Consider the following 23,130-nt stretch of genomic DNA (forward strand, 5'->3'; position numbering starts at 1 on the left):
TACATGTCAGATGCTAATTTGGCATGCACCCCTTTCCATTGCTAAGACAATGGAAGTCTGGATCTGTGACATGTGCTTGGTGATTAATTTGCGAACAGAGTTCTTGTTTGAGTGTGTCCATCTGAAAAGTCCAAAAGATTTTTCCTCACAAAAATATACAGATATTTTCTGCATTTTATTAAGATGCTGTATGATTTAAAATGGACATAATGCAAAATCCAGAAGACGAACAAATACGCGCACGCTGCTGTCTTGTTCCCAATTCTTCTTTTATTCTACATGACAGCATTTCAGCTACATGGTCTACCTCAGATAAAGGTGAGGGTGTGAGTACACTTGTATAGATTTTTTGTGTGTCTGTAAGTGAGTACATATTTAGAGTAAAACTACGGTGTATTATCACTTTGGGTTTATGTTTGTAGGTTCTCTCATCAAATGAATTGCTGAGATCTCAGAACACTGGGACATTGCTAAAAATAGGTCCAATATACAGAATACAGGGGCATGTAGAGTTAAAGAAGAATTTGGAACAAGACAGCAGTGTGTGTGAGTGTGTGTGTGTATTTTTGTCTTTTTGTGCAGATAATTATTACCTAGCACTTGCAAAGAATTTATGGATGTGCATGTGCCTCTTGATTGCACAGTGCTAAATCAATAGTGACAACCACAATAAAAAAAAGGATAGAGGAAGAAAAGCAGTCAGAATATAGGGCAGTACAGTTTCACAGGTTTACCGTCTCCAAAAATGTGATAAGCTGATGGGGAAAAACAAAAATAGATAAATAGGTATCGCATTGGTGATGGTGAGAGGAGCACATGTAACACTTTCCATCTGCGCTCAGAAAGCTCAGCAGTGAAATACAGAAACTGAAAATGATGGTGTGAATTCATGAGATTAATAAAAATAGAACATTGAGTTATTTGGTACATTTGGACCAAGATACTCAGATAAACATGGTAATTCAGACTGTAAAACAGATAAAAACTTTCTTTTCGATGTCTGTAAAGTTATAGAAACAGCCTGTGTTGTTTGTCAAAGACTCTGAACCCTCTAAAAGAACCTGCGTCAACAGCTGTGTCGGCTCTCTTAGAAGTCAGCACTTTCACAGACATTGAGGCCAGCAGTAGATGTATGACACAACTTCACCTCTCTCTAAGAATAAGCAGACATACGGCCACTCGCATCAGAACATGCACACACAAAAGCGGAGGCACGCCACCCGTGTTGTGCGTCATCACATTCAAAAACAGTACCCAAAGCAGAGGTTTAGAATGGCAAGCATGAATAATTGATTTTCACACTCTGATGTAAGCATCCTGCCACTGCAGTTAGCTGGCTTCAAAAATCATGTAGTCTAAGTGGTTTGGTGTCTTTGTAAGCAACTCAGAGTGCTTATGGTCTTAAAATTGATTCTGCTTTACCTTCTTCTGTGTCACTGGGTTTCTTATTGGCTTTTTCCATGTGTGCATGTGCATGATAAAGACTTCAGACAGAGAAAGTATTGCTATGACAGCAGAGCAGTGGGATGAAAGGGCAGATGATTGTATGTAGGGATGTGTCCTCATCTTCAAAAAGATCAAATAAACAAATCAAAAGTCTAGTAAAACTGAAACTAAAACCACAAAGCAGCAGTAGTAATAGTACTTGTACAGTTAAAATAAATAAGTAATACTTCTAAAATAAGGTGGGGGTTTCTCATGTGCATGTAAATGTTTGAGTGGATCTCAACTCATTTTACAAATAAAGTTAAGCTCACTCGCAATGGGAGTCCTACTCAGCCTGTGAAAATTGAATAATGTCTTCTGTGGATGTGGAGGAATTCTGTACAGTATAAGACAGTACCCCTGCTGATGTCATCAGGGTCATTTTGGCTAGGGCTTGGAGACTGCAATTCTAGCAGAAAGCTTTCGTTACAAACTGTGGGCATGGAGTTTGAAAGGCATGGGCGTTTACCAGGCAGGGAGGATATAACAAAAAGATTATTATTTGTTGCATCATGGGAAATGTAGGATTCAGCTGTTGACCTATACTGGGGACCAGAAGTCAGGATATCTTGGCTTCTGCTGGCAGCTATGCGTGATTGAGAACAGTAGGGTAGCATGTAAAATTAAGCCCTTAATATGAAAAAATGACACTCATTAGTATATAGTGACAATGGAAACAGAAGAAAAACAAAGAATGATGTGAAAGTTGACAGGAAATAATATTAGTGGGATTGAAGTCTTGACTCAAGCTAGTTTTCAGGTCAGTGAGTGTAGTTTGAGCAAGCCTTGTGCAGCACAAACCTCAGGCTCTGCTTAAAGGTGAAGTCAAGTGGCCAGCGATGTGTGTGATAGCTTCAGAGAGACAGCTGAGTTAAACACAGTGTTCTTCTGAAATATTGAGCAGTACAGAGGTCAGTGGGGAAACGTTCAGATGCCAGTCTCAGAGAGCAGAGAAGTAGGTCACTGGAGGTTTTCAGTTACCCATATTTAGGTATATTTTATAAGTTAAAATTCCCAAGAAATAGCTAAGAGGATATTCTGACTCATGACAAATTGTATATTTCCCAAATCCAGGTCAAAATGAGACTAGACATCAGTACTAAAAAATGTCTTCCACAGAACAGTTTGCTACAACAGCAGTCTTGTGCTTCTCTTAACATCTGTTGGAAAATAATCTCTTAAAAGGATTATGAAATGAACTGGAAAAACTGAAACACTATTTAAGTGTGAAGTGTTGATTCATTTCCATGTAGTTTGTGGTGTTAATCCAGCTTTTCTCTGATTAACTGTCTTTTCATAGGACCTCTGTCTGCATTGTACAAGGATGTAAACTTAGTTCACCCCTCTCTGTTGAGCTGTGTGGAGCCTCTGGAAAGTCAGCAGGTTCGGGAGCTGCTGAGAAGACTCGGAGTTCATGAACTGGAGCCTCAAGAGCTACTGGAGCAGCACATCTACCCTACAATACAGAACAACAAATGGAAGGTGGAACCATACTGTATATACTGGATCAACTGTCACAAAAATGATTTGATGCTAATTTTACCTAGCTTTCATGCTTAAAAGAGTATTTCCCATCCTATTTGGCTTAAATGTCTCTCTCTTTTTCCTTCTGTGACCCCATCCTTCATCACCACCAGTCGAAGTCTGAGGCAGTGGTGGTGAGCTATTTGGTTTTCATCAAGCTACATTCCTCCTCGAGCCAGGAGTACTCAGACACTGCAGTACCCGTCCTCACCAGCAGGGGTCTGCTGTGCCCGGCCAATGAAAGGGTGCACTTCTCTGAAGAGTACGGGAACATTAACCTGCCAAAGAAACTACCTGGTACGGAGAAACCCGCAGTTCTTAATACCGACACACACACATACTGTGTCTGTAAAAATGTTGATGCAACTGAACACGAATCTTATACTTCTCCAGGTATTGTTCAGTGTCCATGTTGGCCCTAGAAAGCCAGCTAAAATATTCAAAACTATCAAGACTTGTTTCTTACTGTCTCCAGCTGCCCTTTTCTTCTGGAGACATTTTGGACATCAGCTGTGTTCCATGTATGGGTTTTAGTGTGTGTGTGTGTGTGTGTGTGTGTGTGTGTATTTTCTTTTGTGAGGAAAGCAGTTTGTGATTATGTGAAGGTTTGCTTCCATTGTTAAGGTTAAAGAGTAGTGTGTGTGTTATGTAAGTGGTAGTGGAGTGGACAACGTGTCATGGGAAATGGATCAGAACACTTGACCTGCACTTTGAAAAAGAGAGGGAGCTTGAATTCACAAACTAATGTTCTCTTTACTATATTTCTGCTCTTCTGCCTATGTAAACACATCAGTTGGAGCATTTTTAAACATAAATATTTTACATCATTGAGGATACCTTGCCATTGTGCTCTAATAGTATATTTGGCAACTAGGGACTCCCTGATAATGTTCATGTTCCCATTTGACGTTAACTATCTTCCAATAAATCTCATTCAATACTTAACTTTTTCAGCATAATACAATGTATTGCACAGTTCAAGAACATTAAGAAAATAAGACCAATCCTATTTTGGAAAGTTGTGTTTTAAGTTGTTTTATAACCCTAAAATAAACAAACATGTCATGAATAGCCCTTACAAAAACTCCACCTTTACTACTGATTAGGCTTCATACAACATTATAATACGCGCTTTATGCTCCACTTTAAAGTTGCTGCCTTTATCATATTTAGTGTGTTAAAAGTAGCTGCTGCAAAGCTCTGGCATTGTAGACATGGTTTACTTTCATTTTCCATCTTGTGTAAACTAACAGCAGCCATTTTAGGTGCTTATTGATGCTGTTGTTTATGACATACAGTATATGACAGCTGATCAGGGGTAACATTGATTGATCGTTTAGTTTATAAATGGTCTGCAAACACAGAAAAATGTCCATCTGCATCTCCAAAAGCCAAAAGTGACGTCTTCAAATGTCAATCCAACAATCCAAATCCCAACTATATTCAGTTTATTGTAAAAAAAAAAAAAAAAAAAAAAAAAAAAAAAAAAAAAAGAATTTTTGACATTTTTGCTTAAAATATATAAATCAATTATCAAAATAGTTGCAGAAAATTCCATCGGCTAATCAATTATTCGACTAATCTTTTCAGCTCAAAGTCAGTTACTGTGCAATACGCCTTGATCAGCTCTGTTACCAATCTTTTAGATAGCCTTGGGAGATCCCTTACATAAACAAATGAGGCCATGGTGAAAACAAGTGGCAGCCTATCACACATCAGGGTATTGTTATACCATATTTCCCATAAAGCTAGCTGATTCCCACATCCAAGAAGATTATGCTACAATGCTTTTTTCCCTTGTTTTGTATTCTATTGGGCTTTACTCAGGAAGATGTTTTGCTAGTGATTTTTCCCCCTCAGGTCTTGGCTGTTTTCCCCATCCACCATTGCCAGAAATTCTGAAAGCTTTAGTTCTGTTTGTATTGGATAAACAGTGTAGCAGTATACCTTTTGGGCATAAAGCAGTGCAGCAGATTCCCTGTGAGATTTTACTAATTACACTGATGTTTCACCTGATTGAATGATTAACTGATATCAAAAGGTAAACATATCACTTCAGTCCTTTCTATCTTTGATTTTCTCATCTCCTTTACCTGTTTACTGTTCCACTGTTCACCAGATTCATGTGTTATACTGTGTGTAATACTTATACAGTATTTCTTTATTATTCTTCCTCCTGTAATCGCTTATTCTGCTGCCTGTCTATTTTTTTTTTCTCCACTAGGCTGTGATTGGGTCTTGGTGAGTCCTTGCTATGTGCAGACAGACGGCGATGTAGCAGGATGGAGAGAGTTGTTCAGCAGACTGGGAGTCAGAGACGGTCTCATCATCCGCAAAGAGAGACAGACACTCACTGCTAAAGAACTGGTGAGGAGGCCATCCCTGAACTGTTGCCTCAGCTATTTAGGAATCACACTCCACTCATGCTGCAAAAATGTATATTGGCACAAAAAGACCAGACAGCCCCACCTGTGAGCCCAGATGATAAAGGGCTATAGATGTGTTGTGTAAGGACACAATATTTACTGGTTGCATGGACACCAGAGGCAGAACAGAATCTTCCTGAAACACGCTGCATTACAAACCAACTGTGACTCATCATGATGAATAAGGTAGAGATTAAAGGATGAAGATATTAACCATTATGAGTCACACTAGGACTAGGGGAATCAGTAGCTGCTTTGAGGATGATCAGAAAAAGCAGGTGACTGATGGGATGTGTCATTGATAGAGCTGAGGCGTGCAGGTCAGACATTCCTGATGCCTGTTTTAGCCAGGGCTACAGCGAGCTAGGATAGTATGTGGATTTGTTATGATACCATCAGTCATTGTGTGACTTATGCTGCCGTCATGTAATATGGGAAAGATGGTACTAAATTATTCCTGCCTAAAAATACTGTACACATCACAGTTAATTCCCATCTGTACTTGGGAATCAACAGTAAAACTTCATATTCATTGTAAATGAGCATAAGATAATAGACTTTTTTCACATTAGTCACTTTGTCATCAAATCTTTTAATACAATGGCAGGACTTAGCTTCCAGTTGGCTTTCTTATTTACAACATTGCAGTGTTTTGTTTGATGTTTAAACATGAATATTAATGTGTGAAGAAGCTGATCAGGAGGGAGAAAACTCAAGGCAAGATTTATTTATAGTGCATTATGAAACACACAAAAGACAATGAAAACAGTAAAAGGGGGCGTCTTCGGTTTATTAATTTGTCGTGTGCTGATGATTCGTGGTACTCCGATAACAGCCTTTGTTTATCATCTGTGATGTGAAAATATCAGATTTCCACAGTCAGAGAAATAAAAAGTGTGAGTCCTGGTCATAGTTCAGTTATATAATCCTAGTGCCCCACGGCAGAGTCACTACACTGGACACTGGCAGTAGAGGAGATTGTACCAGCATCTGGTTCAGGAGTAGTTTAGCTGACTTCTCTAACATTCATCACCGCAGCCGAGAGATTCAAAGCAGCAAACAGAAACGAGACGCGCTGCCCTGCATCGCGCTGACCTGCATCGCGCTGACCTGCATCGTGCTCACCTGCATCGCTTTGACAAATCTTTTGGTTCTGGGTAGGACTGTAGCAGCAATGTTCTGGACAATTTGATAGATGGCGTACATATGCCAGAGAGGGGAAACCAGTCCGGTTTGGGAAAAGTCTGCAAGAAAGCAAGAAATGTGTGTAAAAAACTTCAATTGTGGCATCTTGGTGGCTTCAGATGAATTTGAACACTTGAATAAAGTTGTCTCTATTAACTGTCAAGTCGTTCACACAGTTATCCCCCTATAATGTTACTGCAGCTTAAAGGCTTAATGACATGTCCTACCCAGTTCAGTAACAGCATTAGTTTTGTTTAATCCTTACTCTTTTCTATCTTTCTCCCCCCTACTCCTCCTCCAGGCCTCCAGTCCCTGGTCAGTGGAAAGTTCAATGTGGCACCAAAATCCAGGGGTGGACTGTGTGATTGATGACTACCCCTGTGAGGAGTTTCATGCCCTGGCCACAGCCCAGCTGCCTGGCTCCCACCTCCTGCAGCAGAGAATGGCCTTGCTGGAACTGCTGGCGACCAACTGGGATACTGGGTAACACACGCACATGGACACACACTTGCTTACATATTTTTCCTCCTATGTCATGTTCTGTTAGTGAAGATTGTCCCATTTGAGAAGCAGGTGCATTCACTGGGTGTCTGTTGAGTTGAGGAAACCTAATGGCCAGAGATAATGGCTTCAGGGTTAGTCAGGGTCAAGTAGTAATTCCCATTATTTCTACTGTGTCCATTAAGTGATTACTGGGGTGAAGTGGGGACATTGTTTCACAGTAAAATGTTATTTTCTCCCTGAGAGAAAAGCGGTGACACATCAGCCTTTTGTGTGGGTTTGAGGTCACCATCAATCTGGGGATAGATTCATCTGGATTAAGTTGCTCTTAGCTCTGCCCCATCTCATGAGTTACTGTTATAGATGTGTGTGAGTAGAGGACAGCACTTCAGGTAAGGAGGTCACCCGAGCTCACAAATTCATATTGGTGAACAGTGCACACTGCCAGTGCAAGTGCAGTAAAGGAGATAAAGGTTGAATTAGGTCGTGTGTGACCCTTCCTACCAGCCACTCTTTTATATCACAGTTAAATAAATGATTAACACATCACACCGTCGTTTTTGCATCCTTTAATTTTTATACTTCACATGACTGCCGGCCATTTCGCAAAGCATGCCATCAAGTTTTATATTGCAGCTATTCACATTATGCTTTCCACAGTGTTCACCTTTGCTTTTTATTTGACTTCTTGGTCTGAATTTTGGACTGCGTAATTTATGAATGCAATCTGATCAGCTGCAGACTTTCAAGTGTTCTACAGTATGGGGTTGCCCCCCCACCAGCTCTCTAATGCACCACACCAGTGCATTAGAGAGCTCAACATGCCGTGATAACATAAGAGAAAAATAGAAAAATATCCATAATTTTCATGTGATGGATTGCCTATCTCAAGCAGAATTTTCATACTATACTAAAAGGAATGGAAACTGCTTGGAAGTAATCAATGTAGTATGATCTGAAATTTAGTTGGCAGTAATGATATGACTTAACCTGTGTTGCGCATGTCTGGAAAGCAATGTAGCGCAAAAAAATGTGTTTTCTGCTGCTGAACTTATATAATATTTTTGAAGCCACTGAGGGAAACAGAAAGGTGAAATCGTGTTAAAAGAGACTGCTCTATTGCCTTTCAGTGCTTTACAGAGAGCTTCTGTATAGTAACTTTATAAAGCATCTTTACATCTGCAAAATGTTGCAATATTCTTTACTGTTGTCACTAAAGTGTTTTCCTGTCTCAAGCATTATCACCGTTCCTGTCACTCTTTCTCTCACAGAGACATAGCTCTGTAGGTACATGTAGAGCCTGACTGTCATCTATTACACTGATCAATGTGACACGAGTTGATTTTTCTTCAGCGCGTAGATAACAATTTTTCAGTGCATTTAACTCTGATTATTAAGCACGTGCAGTGCTACTGAGTGCTGTATATTCGAAAGAGGAATTAGGTCACACAAGTCTGCCAAGTGGTATCAGGATCACTGAGCTACAACTGAAGAGGCTGTCATCCATGCATTGTAATCATAGGATCTTTATATGATCATATATTAAATGTATCTTTTCAAAGAAACATTGTCATTGTTTGCTGGCATCTATTCTGTTACTTCCACTGTCGAGAGGGTTTTCAAGTTTGTTTTAATCTGTTCCAAACATTGTTTATAATCAACTTTCCCATTCTTCCAGACACCGCTACTGTCAGTACCTCACAGCTCGGGTGATTGACAGTGATGGACGAGAAATCAAAAGCACCAAGTCCTCCTTCTATCTCTTCTTGTGCCGTCTTGAATGGGTGCCAGCGTATCGTCCACTGGAAGGAGAACAGCGAGAGAGAAAGTACCTCCCTCCAAACTCAGTCTACCTGACCTCACCTGAGGTCACCAGCCTGCTGGGGACTCATGTGTGTTATGTGGACATCGACCCCAGCGAGTTTAGCAGAGCTCTAGGTAAGAATGTGTCTACTATGGTGTAGATCTCTGTTGTACATAGCTGTAGTTATTGGTTATCCTATAATTGCTACCAGATTATTTTGAGCCAGTTGCATATAAGACAATCTGTCTGTCACTGTCTTTTCTCCTCTTTTAGGAATGAGACAAAGTGTCTCAGTGGAGGCTCTGATTAACTACCTGAAGGAGTGGTGTGTCAAACCAGAAGCAGATAACCAGGAGCAAAGACTACCTGAGGATGAGTTGGAGGGGGCGAATTTCACTTCCACAGTTCAGCACATCCACAACGTCTACACCTACCTGCATATGAACTGTCCCCAGAGCAGCCTGAAGGAGCTGTTCGAACATAACCCTGCTGTATTCATAGAGTATAACAGGTACGTCGTTAGCTGTATCGGCACACTTTTTCAGGTTAATGTCTAAATTTAGTCACCTGAGGCCACAATTCAAACTTTCCCCCCCCCAGGCGAAATGATTGGTGTTCAGGGCGTTTCTACCACCTGAAGGAGGTGTGCTGGAGCGACCCAACGGCGATGTTCCAGCGCTACAAACAGCTGACTCACGGACCAGACAGCCCTGTCCAGGACCCCAAAGTCCTGGTTCCCTTCTACAACCCGCTGGAGGGCATGAAAGTCTTCTTCACCAGAGTACGCTGCTCTGTTACTGTTTTCCTGAAAAGATCCCATGTCTCAGTTTTGGTCACTTTTAGTGACAGCTCACTTAGTTTCCCTACATGTATAAAATGTTTCTTCAGGCATGAGTTTCTTAGACTCATTAAGCTGTTTGATTGACTGTTCATTAACGTCCCCCTTAGTTACTGTTGCTATGCCTGTCAAACTTTTTATTCTCGCACGGCACATATGCAGTTTATGATAATGGCGGCAGATTTACCATTGAATGAGTAATTTACTATGGGTCCTTGATTTCAGACAGAGGTAGACACAAGCAGCTTTTCATCTCTTTTTCATCTGTTGCTGCTAGTTAGCTAATTAAGCTAGCGTTAGTGTCATGAGTTGGTTGAAAACGCTATCTCTGCCTGACTTTTTATTTCCAGCTGACTCATATTAAAATCAGAAAGTCATAAAAGGGGTCTTAAACATACATACATTCATAGCTACATAGATGATATGATGCTAAAAGACTGTGGCTAAAGCTACATGTCCCAGGCAAAAAGTCAGCATCCTCACCAGTGATGATCCATGTAGAAGACATGGAAATAACGGAGCAGCATTGTTCTTGTATCACAGTGTAAAGCTAGTTAGCCCTAGCATTATAAGTGTGATAATGGAAAATGTAAGATCAGACTATTATATTCTTTATTATATATTTCGTTCAAACAACCATAAGCTTAGCTTATAATTGTTCATAATTTCAAACAGCTTGTTTTCACTTTTACAGTTACAAGAGAAAAGGCTTTTGAAATAAGGACTTACTGATATGTTTGGTGAATGTAACTAACTCTACAAGTTTTGCTGGGTTGCTGGAGTGTAGACTTCCCCAAATCCAAGAAAGAGCAGGACAGAGCCATGGACGTTAAACTCTGATATAGTAGCATCCCGTACCAGCTTCTACATAGTGGATGTGCTAGTCATGGACAAGGCTTTTTTCTAACATAACCTATAAACCCACAAACTAGTGTAGTTAGTTATTAATGTGCTCCTTGGCCTTGGATGTAACGCCCTGTTACTACTGTAGGTAGTGAGCTAGTTAGCTGGACATTTGCAGCTTATGTTAGATAGATAAACACATTGTTTAACCCATTTATTACACTTTTACTCTTGTGTTTTTGTTTTTTGAACAAAAAATACACCACCCTCCAAACTCTTTAAATATGGACTATCTCTCCAACTAGAGCCCCTTGCACAACAACAAATCAAAAGCTTGACAGGCCTGCTGTGTCTAATTACAGTTGCAAAGCTACGATTGGACAAACGATGTTCGGGGGAGGGGTTTAGTGAATGGTCACTTACATCTTTGAATGTATTGTTGAGGACATAGTATCTTGCGATACGATATGAGGATCGCAGGTTTTAGGTGTTAAATTATTGCTATGAAGGCGCTTTGCTGTGTCTATTGTTTTGATAAACTGACCAATTTTTCGACCAAACTCCACCATTATTAATGTACACTATGCATGCGTCTATGAATATATATCTTATGTACAGCTGCTGAATGTCGAGCGCAGTCCCAGTATGAAGCAGTATGTCGGTTTGCTGGAACTGATCTGTTCATCGTCTTCCATACCAACTGCTGAAGTGCTACAGGATGTGTCAGTGCTCTATGCCAGACTTGGTAAGGACAATTAGAGGCAAGTCTTTTGTTTCATAGAGTTTCTAGCATTGAGTTACTCACACATTTCCTTACTCTTTATGTGCCATCTGTCTGCAGCTCATTATCTCTCAGCTCAACAACTGTTATGTTTCCCTCTCGACTAGCTTGACTTGTTGCATCCTCCTTCTGTTCCCTGACTGTAGATATAATATAATATCTTTCTATCTTCAACAGCTCAGAAGTGTACAATTCCAGTATCTGGTGACCAGGAAAACATCACTCAGCCCAAACTCAATCTCAGTTACTGCTCCACCTTGAAGGGTGAGTAATGCATACACATTCATGTTGCAAACACAACCCACCCTTCATTACCTCTTCAATCTGTGTGTCTGTTAGACTTCCTATTGGCCTGACTATTTACTGCAAAGTATTTGCCACAAACGAGCATCATCCACCACCTGTTAGTGTGGCACAGGTTTTGAAAGGAGCTGGGAGGAATTTGTTGCTACAGTCTGGAATGACTTTACACTGGAGACTGAAATCAGTCCGATATCTTAACTGTACTGTCTGCAGTGCAGGTGGAGGTGTGGCAGCAGCAGAGTGAACCACAGTACTAATCAGGGAAACACCATCTGAAGGTGTGGTGTGTGAGTTGTCACAGATAGTAGTCCTCAACTTTAGTTTTTTTTAGTGATTTCTAATGGATGTCCAGCCTCTTCCAGTGGGGAAAAAAGGAAAAGGACCCTTTTTTAATGTAGGTTTAACAACAAGATCCTCCTCTCAGAAAATTAGTGAGATGTACATCATTGTAATAGTGCTAGGTAATGCCCTCTGCCTTAAAAGTGGCATAAAATGTGCCTGGGAATATGAATTCCACATCAAACATAGATTGTTTAATCCAGAGGTTTTCAAACTGACGCACCTCCCCAGGGGGGCGCGGAAGAGTTAAAGGAACTGACCCTGGCTGTGCTTTTTACCTTGTGTTCAGGTATGGTGTCTGATAAGAGGGTCTTCCCTACCAAGGATAACACCTGGGTGAGTCTGGCACACAAACCCATGATTGCTGACCACAAAGAGCTGGAAAAGGTCTTTAAACCTCACAAGCAGATCTGTCTGCTCAACCTGCCACCAGCAGAGAAGAAGACTGCTGCCAGGAGCAAGACTGGGAACTCTGGTATGCTGCTGCTACATTTTATTTTCTACATATAGTTGACAACTTCTACATATAGTTGTCAATGTTAGATTAGTACTTGATTTCTTTTGACCATACTATGCCCAAACCTACACAAATATAACCCAGGTTAAAATGGAGAATCTGACTATTGTTGTATATTTGCCTGCCAGGTCAGACAGTGCCGGGAGAACGAGCTAACAGCGTACCTACCTTCAACGAGAAGGACCGATCTTTGTTTCTGGAGATCTGCGGGATCCGTCAGCTGTCCATGTGTGTCAAGACTGAGCCTCAGACTGAGAACCTGAGACCCTGTCCGCCCATGCAGGCCATGGTGCGCTCTGTGATACCCTACATCCAGAGGTTCCTCTACCACCACGACGAGCTGGCTGAAGTCTATTCAGAGCTGATTGACAACAACATTGGAGAGAAAATCAAGCGACTTTACTTCGGACAGGTCAGAAGATCACACCTAGTTGGTTTAGAGCAGTTTAAAACCTGGAGGTAGTTCCTTATTTGGTTGTTTTACTAAACACATGCCAGTGAAGACGAGCTCAGTTGGTGCAGCTCAGTGGTGGAGTTGTCTGAGATCACCAAGCTCAGGAAAGAAATGATAATGTGGCCGTCCTGATTTCCACTCAATGTTCTTATCACTGCTGTAACTGTCTCTCCACAAGAAGTCAGGATTGGTTTGTTTGACTCTGGTTCACAGAAAAGTCTTACACATACACACTCTTGGCCTCTTGGCACCGAAAGTGAGGAGCAAAGCACAAACATAATTAGGGCTGCCACGAGTAGTTGGCGTAACCGATGACGTCGATGCTGAAAATGTATGTTAAATATTTAATATATTATATTATATATATATATATAATATTATATTTTTAACCGACACATGATTTTTCACTTTCTTTCAGCACGGCGGTGTGGGCGTGTTTGTTTGTGCTTTAGAGCATAACCGCTGTCCAACAGTCAGAAAATAACGTTTTATTTCTCTGATTCACCGGCTGTCTCCTACTGGCGCTCCCTCTCCTTATTCATTCGCTATGTCGCTCAACCACAGCTGTCTATCTCTCAAACAAATGAAGACAAACCAAAGGAAGCTTCATGGTATCGCTATTTTTCAGCATAGACTTCAAGCCAAACACGGACGTCGAAGCTGGGTACCCAAAATATACTAAGCGAGGACACAACTGGGAGAGTTTCATAGTTTGGTTTACTGACTGTGGAGGCGTTTGACCGGTCTGATAGCCGAATTGGCCACTGCAGCGTGACATCGGGTTGCGTTTCTGAAACCATAGTGTTGTCTATTGAGCTTTTTAATATCTTTTGTCCTTGTAGCTGTTTAATATAAAGCCATAATGTTGTCTGCCTGCTACCTTAGAAATTTCATTGAATAAGTGTTTGAGAAAATGTTTAGGTAAGAATCTGTGCTTATGTTACATTGACTGACGGTGTCGGTGTGTGTGTTTATGTTTATCATGTTGGAGTTGCCAGTTTAAACCTACAGTTTTGCACTAATATGTAAACCTTTGTTTACATGTACAATGACATACATTTTTTCAAAATAAAATGAACTCAAGTTAGATTAAGTTTGATTAATCAATAGAAAAATAGTCTTTAGTGGCAGCCCTAAACATAATGTCATCTGGAACCTACTATATGTACAATTTAAGTTGCTGTCTGATTGTTTACAGGTGGGTAAGCTGTACATTCGCTACCAGCTGGATGTTGCTGACAGTGACGATGTTGTGGTGGAGGTGCAGGACGTTATCTGTCTGCTGAAGGACGAGAAGGAGCTTTACATCCAGAAAGATCACCTCTCAGCTAAGCTGGACATCTGCAGGTTTGTGTGTGATGGATAGAGTCCCAACATGCAGAACACATGCCTTTTTCCCACAATGCTTTAACACATTCACACTGGAGAACTCCATTGGAGCAGTTGGGTGTTAACAGCAGTGCTCAAAAGCACTATTTATTTTTCCACTTGGGATTCAAACTGGCAACTGCATGGACCCAAGTCCTTTTCTCTGAACTCAGCAGCTCCAGTTAACTTGTTGTAATTCCAAAGTAAGTCATTTGTGTTAAGACCAACAGCAGGTTGTGAAACCACTTATTTTTTACCAAATTTTCAGTTCTTATCTGTTACATTGGTTACATTTTTAGTACTAGAATCAAAATATTACAGTTAATGAGGATCATGCACAGCAGGAATTATAACAACTATACACTAATACCAAGGCTTATTATGGTTTGCTATCTGGGTGCTTTTTTGGTTGAGACAGAAGCGTGTTTGTATAGTGGCTAGTATAGTATTCTGTACTGAAAGTTGTCATTGAATGTCTGGTCTGATTCATAATCTTGTTTTCTATTCTTTAATTAGATAGTTCCTAATTTAAATCAAAGTTTCGAAACATTTATTCTTTTTAGTATCCGTAGCAAAACTCTGGTATCCCGATTGCAAATTTTAATAGGGATGCAATAGGGATGTCGATACTGATTAGATTTTTTTTCATCAATGTCATTATAAAAGTCAGTTTTTTTGCAAGTTATGTTCATTTAGTCATGGCGGGCCGCCGACTTAGTTTCAAACTGGCTAAAATTTGAAACTGGCTAGTTTCACATTTTAAATGATACCCAATCCTATAACTGATATGGTCCTATCAATAAGAAATCAAACATTATAAAGCATGAACAAAGGAATTGTGATCAAATGCATTTAATACTCAATCCTATATATATAATGTGTGCCTTTGTTTGAATCTGCATGCACACAAGCAATACCTTGTAATCCTGTGTGTGTGTGTTTCAGGGAGCTGGTGAAACTGTTCTGCGCAGAGAGCAGCCACAGGAAAGAGCTGATGGCTTTTGTGAGTGGCCTGATAACCTCACTCAATGTAAGTGATATATGATCCCTTCGAACACTGATCACTAATCCACGTCCAGTGAAAAGGGTCTTTGCTCGCTCACGGTCTTTCACCCTGTCATTCTCTGTCTTTCCTATCTCACATACACACTTACCGCCACCGCCACAGAGCTGACCATAGCGAGAACTAATAGGCTATTTCCCTGGAGGGAGTCATGTTTACATTACATGGCAACTTGCTCTCATCTCTGTAGAGCAGTGCAGCAGTAGGGACTCTGTAAAGTCAGAGTTAAAAGGTAAACGAGGCTCACATCAGGCCTCAGCTTTGATCCCTCTCTGAATATCCTATCTTGTGTGGTTTTCTTTGTGCAGCAGAACTGGGCTGCATTATAAAATCGATATTGAAATCTGGATAAGACACAGCTGACTGTTTGATTTAAGTTCTATGTCTGGATTTGCCAAAGTACATAAAATGGAATTTTTGAGTGTTTGATTGAAGGTTTTAATGATGTGATTCTGAAGCGAAACACCCATTTAATACCGTGAAGTCAGACAGATGCAGATATGAGAGGCTTAGGGGAAAATGCGTACAGATCTGCCTCTTGACTTATTATATCCACTTATTACTTTAGCTTTTATATTATTCCAGGGAAGTGATCAAACAGTCACTGGCAGTGTTAATTAGGTCATCAACATTTTAACGAGATGAGACGTCTCTGAAGCAACAAGGTTGGGAACGTCTGCCCCTTCCTCTGTTGGCAAGAGAATCTGAAAGGAGAAACCCAAAATCTACTCAGCTCTGATCATCAGGCATTCAGTAGTTCTTTATGGAAATCCTGAATGGATCAGTGCTGCATGTTAATCCTCAGTTTCTTTATGTAGTACTTAAATTCACCATGAAAGAGCAAGCTGTGTTTTATATACTGAATAATGAAATTCCTCTATTCTTGGGGAGTATTATCACAATGTTTAATATAAAATAAATGTAATATCCTGCATCAAGATTAGATCTCGACTTTGCTGCATGTTGTCACCACAGTCATTGATTGAGTCTGTCTGTGTCTGCAGGACCCAGGATCTCTGAAGAGATTCTTGCTCAAGGAGGACATCAGAGAGCTGCCCAGCGAGGAGGAGCTGTGGGAGGTCCCAGAGCCTCCCAAACCAGACATTAACCTGGAGAGAAGTACGGAGGGCACGTACACAGTCACAGTTAAAGCAAGACGAGGCAACTTTTGACAAAAAATAGAATAATCTTTGCTATTACAAATAACAACATATTGTTAGCATTAAAACACGCCTTTGCTTAATCCAACACACTCAAGGGTTTTGCTGCTGCAGCCAGTAGCTAATGGTGGATGATGTTAGCTAATGCTAGCAAACTTTGGATAGATATTGTTGTGTAACTGACATTACTGAATCAGTACACTGACTTTGTGACTCTTCTCTACTTGTGCCACTGTTGCACTGTATTTTAGCATGTCACAATTGCAGTGGTTTTAAGACAAAAGTAAAAGCAGAAGCGAACAGTGTGCCTCACAAGGAAAAGTGTTTGTTTTCTTCTTGTGGTCTCATTCTGCTCGCTCTCTGTCAGCTCGTCTAATGATGATGTCTTTAAAGGAACTGACTCAAGAGAATCTAGGAAAATTAAGGAAAATGTGCCTGTAATTTACTGATTATCCTGTAATTTCCACTTGTGGCCACAGTAGCCGCTGTTTTGCAATAATTATATAGTGTTATTATATAGACTTCCCTGTCCGTTTGTTCTTCCTGAAGACATACATTTTTAATAGCCAGTCTCAAATATTTAATTTTATTTCTAAAAAAAGGCTCAATGATTTCCTAAAACACCCGGGCACTCTAGTTTTTGCCCAACGTTACTCAAATAAGAAGAAATAGTGCATCTGTTGGGAACTATTTTTAGTCGTGGATTAATACATGGGTGCGCAATAAAATATTTCCATCTGCAGGATGGCGTATGGGTCACTGAGTCAAAATAAACTGCAGTGTGTGTTCATGGTAATGTTCATGTCACCCAGTACAACAGTGTTACAGGCTCACTGATCTGTTTTTAATAGTTTCTGCACAACAAGGCAGCTCTATGGCACAGAGGAAGAAGATACATCAGACTTTGGATACACAATAATTGTACAAGACATTTGCAAATTACTACAGTGCCCAGCTGTTTTAGGAAAGTATTTAGCATTTTAAAACAAATGAAACTATTTATTTGTGAGTTTTTAAAGATTAATATCTTCATTAGGAACCAATGGTCTTGGGGCGGAGTGCCACAGACAGGGTAGGGAAGTCAGAAACTGCCGAGAGATGGACGAAGGCGTTATTGGTTTGGTCTTTTCATGCAATTTGTTGACAATAAGAAAAACATAGAATGCCGCCAGCCTTTTAACGCACTAGTTTTAGTCTCAAAGTGAAATCGCTTTGTGGAAAAAACGGGAGAGCAAAAATATCCATCAATGTTCTTAGTTAACTATCAGGCGACTATTGTTTTGGTGGAGTCGCATCATCCTCATTAAGATTAAGATGTCCACACCGTTGTTAAAGTGTACAGAATATTAGGAAAATACACTGGGAAATACGTCTGCAGCCCAGGGTTAATGTGTGAGAGAATCACAGTTGGATGCAGAACATCAGCATGTAGCTCAGCGCTAACTGCAGCATGAGAGGAATTCTAACACTGCTGCTTTTTCTCAGTCTGAGTTAGTGACATCTTACATCTGCAGTTTCTCCAACTCTCTCTGTGGCACTTGCCCCGTTTTCCATTATCATTTCATAATATTCGAAGTCACACCCACACACACGCGCACACACACAGATAGATGACTGGTGTGTTTCTCACATATGCTAATTCGGGTTTGTTCACTGTTGTGTGTGGCGACATAAAAGAGCAGCTGTTGCCAGGGCTCAAAGAGCAAGAGGAGCAGATCCCTCACTGCAGAAAAGAGCACGCACACACACACATACACACGCATACATCTACAGGGATTAATATGATCAAAAGAATTTTTCATCACAAATCTGTTTTTACGGCATAACAGCACTGAAACAGGCTTATATATGAGTGGTGTTTTACAGCTTTTATCCAACCTTTTCTTCTTCTCCTTTGGTTTTAACTCTTGAAAATGTTGTGCTTCAGTGCTATCAAGGAATTACTCCTCCATCAGCTCCCCAGAGGAGCCATCTCGGCCTGCACAAGAGGATGGGGAACAGACGCTGGTCTGCTGGCCTCCCCGAGCATCTATACTGAATACCGGAGCCAGTCGCACAGGTACATTGAGAAGGAGATGGTTTCAGCATGGTAATTTCTTCGCAATAGGAAACTACATTTCTCAATTCCCACAATTTCTATGTGCCAACAGGTCATGCAGATGGCAGTGTGGTCGAAGCCATCATGAAGATGTGGCCGCCTCCTGCTGGGCCTAAAGACAGAGAACCAGAGAAGGACCTCGCCCCCAGAGGAGGCAGCCATGTCATCCCCCAGAGTCCCAGCAGCAGCTACGAGGGAAACCAGCCACTCCGGAGCAGCAGATCTACAGACCAGCCTGGCCTTCAGAGAGTCCCCACACATCCAAGCCAACCTAACCCTGCTGCTCTGTCCTCCAACACACCACAACCTCCAGGTTACACATTGAAGAAACTTCTGTCTCCTACTGCAGTTCATACTGGTTTAGAGTTTAAAGCAACCCAAAGAGAATTGTTACCTAACTCTGCAGTTCTCCTCAGCCATACGGAGCTTTTTAGCCTCTTTTAGCTCATTGTTTTTGAAAACACAAATGCATTGTAACCACCAGTCCCACACTATGTTGAACATTCAGGAGCTATGAAATTAATGTTAACAACAGTAATAATTTTGGTGGATATTATTAGCTTAATTTTATCTTTATCTAGTCTAGTCTGAGCATGTTGTTTTCATAATAGGTTTTTTTTTGCTTATTTAAAGCCACTACATGTAGAATTTGGATATTTGGACTGTGAGTAAGAGACAGTGGCACAAACAAAAATGTTGAACGATGCCATAATCACACTAAAATTGTGCACACAATGGCTTCCTTCCTCATATACAGAACATCCTGTGTTAAAAATCCCTCCATTTGGTCTTGTCTGTCACTGACAGAGCGCAGCCAACAGAGTGAGACCACTGAGTCTGACAGAGCTGAGAATGGAGAAGAAAGCCTCGCAGCTCCCAGACCAACACAGAGTCGACCATCTGCACAGCCTGCTGAGACAGCCAGCGACCAACCCGCCCCAAACAGCCTGTAGGATTCTTCTCCTCATGCCCAAAAATCTGAACAATTAATGTAGAAAACTAATGTTGATTTTTACTGTGACTCAATACACAGTGCCTATTCCCCCTACCTTCTTTTTCTCCATTTCCTCTCTAAACTGATCCTTCCTTTGTCTCTCTATCAGTGTCGTCCCTGAGGCCGTGGTACTTTCCAGTATGTTTCAGGGGACTGCAGAGACTCAGCGTCCTCCTCTCAACCTGGACTTCCCTCTCTGGAGGCCTCCTCAGGCCACACTGGAGGACATGGAGCTCACCTGCCAGAGACCCACCACCGTCAGTACATTCACTACATGTGATGGTTTCTCAGAGTGTTAGCAAGATTATCTAAATTGTGCTATGCTTGCCTAGGTGGTGTTATCCGACGACACGATGGACGTGGCAGTGATCGGCGAGTGGGGGGAGCAGCTGGTCAACTCTTTCCTGTGCCACTGGAGAGACAGCGGCGACCCCGGGCGACCCGCACACGTCCTGTGGTGCAATCAGAGCGGAGAGAGCGGCCAGCCCTACGACTTTAAGCTCACTTTTGGACGTGCAGGAGGGCCGGGGGTGGTGTACGTGGAAGTGAAGTCAACTATTAAGAAAGAGAAGTCATTCATCCACCTTTCTGCCAATGAGCTGGACTTTGCACTGAAAGAGAAGGAGCGCTATCACATATTCAGAGTGTACAGTGCAGGAGATGCCCAGAACGTTCGCCTGTGTCGCATTCAGAACCTGGCGCAGCATCTCCACACCAAAGACTTGGCACTTTATCTGTTTGTATAAGTACTTTGTAAGTTTGTGGAGAAATTTGCACTATATCAACTCACACCCCAATGACATATGCCTTTGTAAGTTTATCCTAACTGCACTGATTTTAGTTCTTTTAATTGTTCTTATGATACCTAGTGAGTTGTTTTGCCTGCTAATGAGAAAAACTGCACATTCCTTTTTCATTTGTCTGTCTAAAATATTTGTATTACCAACAAACTACACATAGCTGTGTGTTTTCTAGTATATGTATAATTTTAAAATGGTCAGTGGACATATTGAATGTTTTTAACCTTTTTTTATTCCCCCTACCTCACCTTTACTCTAGCATTCCTTTGGAATAAAATCCTTTTTCTCTCAGCTGAATGACTAAATGAGTCTGACTCATGGTACTGTATGCGAACACACACCCAGCCTGTTTTTATTCCTTAAATAAGCTTACAGATGGTTCTAGTACATCATTGGTAATAAGTTATTCTGTCAACTTAACCTCACTGACTGATGAAGTGACTATAGCTGAGGGTTAAGTTAAATCAAGTGGAAGCGGAGCTGACTGGACAGGTCCCTCACAGGCTCCCATCATTCCTGGTAATTACACTGTCACAGTGAACAGGCTGTACTTTGATAGTGCAGGCACACAGAACATCTATATGATGCTCACAGGGCTCTTGTTGATATAATTATTACTCTTCAAAGAAGAGGCCAGCTGAAATTCTGCCTAGTTCAAGCCTGAACCACAGACACACACACACACACGCACCCCTTAGTTTGTAACAGGAGAAAAAGGCAGATTCTGTGGAGGGGTATCAATGCAGAGAAAGCAACCAAGCATCATCATTTTCTTTTCATCACATTGCGTTACAAAAACTACTCCTATGTTTGTGGAACACCACCCAAAGGGACCCCTGGTGGTCCCTGAATCTCACTTATTTGAGCTTCAGTCTGTGTACTTGCTGTAGGATGGTAATCCTTACAAAACAGGACACTTATTACCCATGTGTTGGTGGAAAGATCAGAAACAGCCTCCGGGGACATCACCTCCCTATTTTCATCCTGTGATGCAACCTCAAAAAAGAATCAATCATGGATAATCACTCTGAGAAAAAAACACTAAATGAGCCAATTGCAGCGTAATGATGATCAGAACTAAAGTTATTTAGAGTAAAGCTCATGAAAACCAACTATAGGGGCCTCCCTGGTAGCTCACCTGGTAGGCTGAGACCTTACTGCAGCGGCTTGGGTTTGAATCCAGCCCACGGCCCTTTGCTGCATGTCACCCCACACACACACACACACACACACACACATTTCCTGTCTGTCGCTGTCTAATGAAGAAATAACCTTTAAGAAAAACAACTATAGGCTATTTGTTTAAAATGCAGTACAGTAAGGCATTCCATAGGATTAGTAAAATACATGTCCTAATAGAGAAAATGAACAAACATCAAAGTAAGATAAGGTTACTGTTAACTTACTGCAGTGTTGTGGACCACAGAGTTGAATATTGTACCAATGTTTTGTTAAAGATACAGATCCTGATATTGAGCCACAATCATGAGACACGACAGAGATGACTACCAGGTGATGTTCGTTTTTCCACAAAAACCACATTTATATTAGAAGTGGGACTCTTTCACTGCCTAAGATGCCTCATGAGGCCATCATGTGTGGCTTGTAAACTCCAACTTCAAAGCTCTTAAGTCATAAATAAGAGCTCAGAAGTGATTTTAGATTTTAAAAGAACAACAAAATCAAACCTGTGACACAATAGTTCTTTGGTGACAGTTGTTTGCACATTGAAAGGTATGCACCTGATTTATTTGCATTATTAACAAAGTTGTATGAATTTTTATCTAAACTTTATTTCACCAGGTAAGTCCCATTGAGGTTGAAAACCTCTTTTGCAAGGGAGACGTGGCCAAGACAGCAGCATAAAAGGTTTCAGACAAAACATTACAAAATCAGATAACACAAAAATAGATAGCAATAAAAGTAGGCTTGACAGACACAATTAAGAACAGAGTCATTTACCATAGAGTTTGCAACCGTCTTCAGTTGTGCTAGAGAAATCAGATTCACCTATTTAAATTCCTTTTGCAGACTATACAAAGTCACTGGAGGAGAACACATGAAGGCTTTCTTCATATCTGTCTGCACATCAGGGACAGCAGACACACTGCACATCTTGTGATCAGAGATAATTGTGAGATGAGATTTGCAGAGATATGATGGTATTTTGCCCAGAAGTACTTTGAGTTGAGTCAGCTGAGATTCCAAAATATTAACCGTGGACTGTAGATTTTAAAGTGCATCTGTTGGAGAGGATCTACAGCTATACAAAACTGTATCATCTGCATATCAGTGACTATTAGTTTCATTCGCATTAACACCTACCTAACTTAATTATTTTCAGAGAGAGTAAAAGTGGGCCAAGCAGCGACCAAGGCATGACAATTCAACAGGTTTTGTAATTGTTTTGAAATTAAGGCCACAGAGCATTTCATGTTATAATAATAAATCATCTTTTCTACGGTTTTCCCGATGGTATTCAATTATTTACTGTCAGGATGAATTTCCCACTTTTCCATTGGTGTCAAATGGGTACAAGGAGAGGGAGTTGCCATTCTTTAGCTTAAAGTTAGTCTTAATATGATTTTGTAGTTTTGAGCATCATGAAACAAAAATCAAAATATCAAAGTTCGCTTTTAAATGATCT

General features: G+C 40.9%; 1 protein-coding gene across 3 annotated transcripts in view; it reads left to right on the forward strand.

The window, feature by feature from the left end:
* wu:fj29h11 (protein NO VEIN) overlaps positions 1-20,774 on the forward strand; it is a 45,601-nt gene extending 24,827 nt beyond the window's left edge. For all 3 annotated transcript variants that reach the window (XM_044178491.1, XM_044178493.1, XM_044178494.1), the window contains 19 exons: positions 2,786-2,967; positions 3,123-3,306; positions 5,234-5,376; positions 6,922-7,103; positions 8,800-9,059; positions 9,199-9,436; positions 9,526-9,706; positions 11,225-11,351; positions 11,565-11,651; positions 12,319-12,504; positions 12,675-12,958; positions 14,199-14,347; positions 15,314-15,398; positions 16,436-16,550; positions 18,519-18,650; positions 18,742-19,002; positions 19,497-19,638; positions 19,793-19,940; positions 20,016-20,774. In XM_044178491.1, coding sequence (XP_044034426.1) covers positions 2,786-2,967; positions 3,123-3,306; positions 5,234-5,376; positions 6,922-7,103; positions 8,800-9,059; positions 9,199-9,436; positions 9,526-9,706; positions 11,225-11,351; positions 11,565-11,651; positions 12,319-12,504; positions 12,675-12,958; positions 14,199-14,347; positions 15,314-15,398; positions 16,436-16,550; positions 18,519-18,650; positions 18,742-19,002; positions 19,497-19,638; positions 19,793-19,940; positions 20,016-20,429 — 3,500 coding nt within the window. In that variant the 3' untranslated portion in view covers positions 20,430-20,774. The remainder of the gene's footprint in view (positions 1-2,785; positions 2,968-3,122; positions 3,307-5,233; positions 5,377-6,921; positions 7,104-8,799; positions 9,060-9,198; positions 9,437-9,525; positions 9,707-11,224; positions 11,352-11,564; positions 11,652-12,318; positions 12,505-12,674; positions 12,959-14,198; positions 14,348-15,313; positions 15,399-16,435; positions 16,551-18,518; positions 18,651-18,741; positions 19,003-19,496; positions 19,639-19,792; positions 19,941-20,015) is intronic.
* Positions 20,775-23,130: the final 2,356 nt, after the last annotated feature.

The sequence above is a fragment of the Siniperca chuatsi genome, linkage group LG20, assembly GCF_020085105.1.
Source record: "Siniperca chuatsi isolate FFG_IHB_CAS linkage group LG20, ASM2008510v1, whole genome shotgun sequence".
NCBI lineage: Eukaryota > Metazoa > Chordata > Actinopteri > Centrarchiformes > Sinipercidae > Siniperca > Siniperca chuatsi.